Source organism: Acyrthosiphon pisum, unplaced genomic scaffold (genome assembly GCF_005508785.2).
Source record: "Acyrthosiphon pisum isolate AL4f unplaced genomic scaffold, pea_aphid_22Mar2018_4r6ur Scaffold_6117;HRSCAF=6681, whole genome shotgun sequence".
In the NCBI taxonomy this organism is placed as follows: domain Eukaryota; kingdom Metazoa; phylum Arthropoda; class Insecta; order Hemiptera; family Aphididae; genus Acyrthosiphon; species Acyrthosiphon pisum.
In genome coordinates this window covers 1-2,140 of record NW_021775840.1, presented here as the reverse complement: position 1 = coordinate 2,140, position 2,140 = coordinate 1, and the positions used below count along the sequence as shown (strand labels likewise).

Sequence of the window (2,140 nt, the reverse complement as noted above, 5' to 3'; positions counted from 1 at the left end):
TATGACTTTTTCTGGAATTTTGGAGATAATATCAAAAATGTGGGAAAGTCGATTTCAAGTAGACTTGATGACGAATTAAAATCTGTTTTCACAATTCTTATCGCTTCATTAGATCAATTGGTATGATTGGCAAAAAACACATCTAAAATACTATGTCACACGTGTGTTAGACGAAAACAGAAAATCACAGTATCGAATCTCCTTAAGGGACTGGATTAGTGGTCACACAGTCAACGGTTCGATTCATAGAGCAAAGTTCAAAACAATTGTGAGGTTCTACATGATCACCAATTTTCCGTGTCGTCGTACGATTGCGTGAATAGGTCCCATTCCAATAGGAGTGAAGACCACACATGTCTCCTATGAAGAGGGTAGCATCATGCAAAAAGTGATATATACATAGATAAATGGATCACATGATCCCCCTACTACCCACTTGTGATAAGCATTGACAAAGACCTTGAGGTCGTTTCAATTAACAAATAAAAATATAAAAAAAAATTTATATCTATATTTAAGCATTAAGCTATATAATAAATTTTGTTTATGTTGAAGATTGTTAAGAAAGTTAAAAACCTTATCAATAATAAAATTATATTTGTTAAAACAATTCAATTTCATTGTTAATTTTATATTGTAGATTCTCAAACAAATGTCTTACAGGAGTTCTTGAACCATCAGGAGCTGTAATATAGCTTGATCCATAAAAATGGCCAAAATTTTTATGTGCTGGTTTACCATCACCGCTAGTGAACTCAGATGGGAAAATTTCTGTACCCACTCTGTTGATGGCACAAGAAAAATAACTATTGGCAACTGCAGCTGTTCTGGCCTCAATTCCCCAAAGTGTCTCACTACAATATGTAACATTAAAATATAATAAATTTGAATTTTTTTTTATATTAAGCATTGTACTCATGTTTACCTTAGACCATCAATTGTGGCTGAAGGGTTGAAAACAATTTCAGCCCCATTTAACCCAAACATCAACCAATTCAGTGGATGGTGGCGTCCATAACAAATATTGATTGCAATTCGACCAAAAGCTGTCTAAATTAATCTACTATTGGGGCGTTTTTGTTGTTTTTATTTTCTATGCTAATTTTAGAAATTATATACCTCAAAAACGGGATGTCCCGTGTTTCCTTCCATGTAGTAAGTAGACTCGTTAAAATCACCCACTCGAGGTATATGGTTTTTTCTATGTTTTCCAATTACTTTGCCAAAGTTATCTATGACTACAGCTGTATTCCATATCACTTCTTGTTCATCACGTTCCAGAATTGGTGATATGATAACCATATTGTACTGTTTGCAGATCTGTTAAATAATATATGACTTATTTAATTTTAAATGCACGAGCTATTATGTTAGGCAATACTCACGTCTTTTAGAAACAAAGTTGTCGGCCCTGTTTCAGCTGATTCAGCAAACTCGCACCATGGAAATTTTTCTCGTGTACAAAACACAAAGGGCATTGCTAAAAAATTTATATTTTATTAATAAATATACATGTATGAACTTTTTATAGGCTATCTTACGCCACGCTTCTTGAAGGCATAACACATTCACATTAGCTTCAGCTGCAAGGGATATTATTTTGCTTATCTTTTGATAAATTGCGTTACGTTGCTCAACTAAAGGAGCCGTTGTTGGAAGAACAATTTGATTTTGAATAACTCCAACTCTTACAATCCTTATAAAATTCATAGTTTTCAAATTATTTACTTATAAGTGTACCGATAAATGCATTGATTTTACAATGATGTGATTTTTGTATCGTTTTTGTAGCAAAGTTCTTTAATTTTCTGGGAGGAAAGTGGACCTAAATGGTACTTTAATGGGTTCAAAGTACAAAATTAACAGCGCTTTACTTAATTATTGGGAAAAATCAAATGGAATTATGGAAAAACAGGAATTTTACACAAAACTCGTTTTTGACAAAATTGATTTCCTTACTTAATTATAATTTTATAATTATTATATGAATTTGATATATCGTCGCCGTCGTGCAAAAAGTGTCTAAGTGAAATTTGAACTTTGTTGGGAAACCACAATTGAATATTCATAATAGTCGGGAAATTAAACACTTAGTCAAAATACAACAGCCCATAACTTGGTATATATTGAACATTTTCAC

General features: G+C 32.3%; 1 protein-coding gene across 1 annotated transcript; it reads right to left on the bottom strand.

The window, feature by feature from the left end:
• Positions 1-586: 586 nt before the first annotated feature.
• On the bottom strand, positions 587-1,726 carry LOC100574137 (beta-ureidopropionase). Its single transcript, XM_003248639.4, has 5 exons — positions 1,542-1,726; positions 1,386-1,480; positions 1,120-1,320; positions 926-1,050; positions 587-854 (listed from the first exon to the last, which is right to left on the bottom strand). Exons 1-5 carry the CDS (start codon positions 1,708-1,710, stop codon positions 602-604), a joined length of 843 nt encoding a protein of 280 aa, XP_003248687.2. The 5' UTR covers positions 1,711-1,726; the 3' UTR covers positions 587-601.
• Positions 1,727-2,140: the final 414 nt, after the last annotated feature.

What these genes read in the sequence shown, in the direction of transcription:
- LOC100574137 (XM_003248639.4), bottom strand. Translation starts at nt 1,710, where the DNA reads ATGAATTTTATAAGGATTGTAAGAGTTGGAGTTATTCAAAATCAAATT. An exon ending in CAACTTTGTTTCTAAAAGAC is followed by an intron (nt 1,321 to 1,385) that starts GTGAGTATTGCC and finishes ATTATTTAACAG; the next exon opens with ATCTGCAAACAGTACAATAT. An exon ending in CGGGACATCCCGTTTTTGAG is followed by an intron (nt 1,051 to 1,119) that starts GTATATAATTTC and finishes AGATTAATTTAG; the next exon opens with ACAGCTTTTGGTCGAATTGC.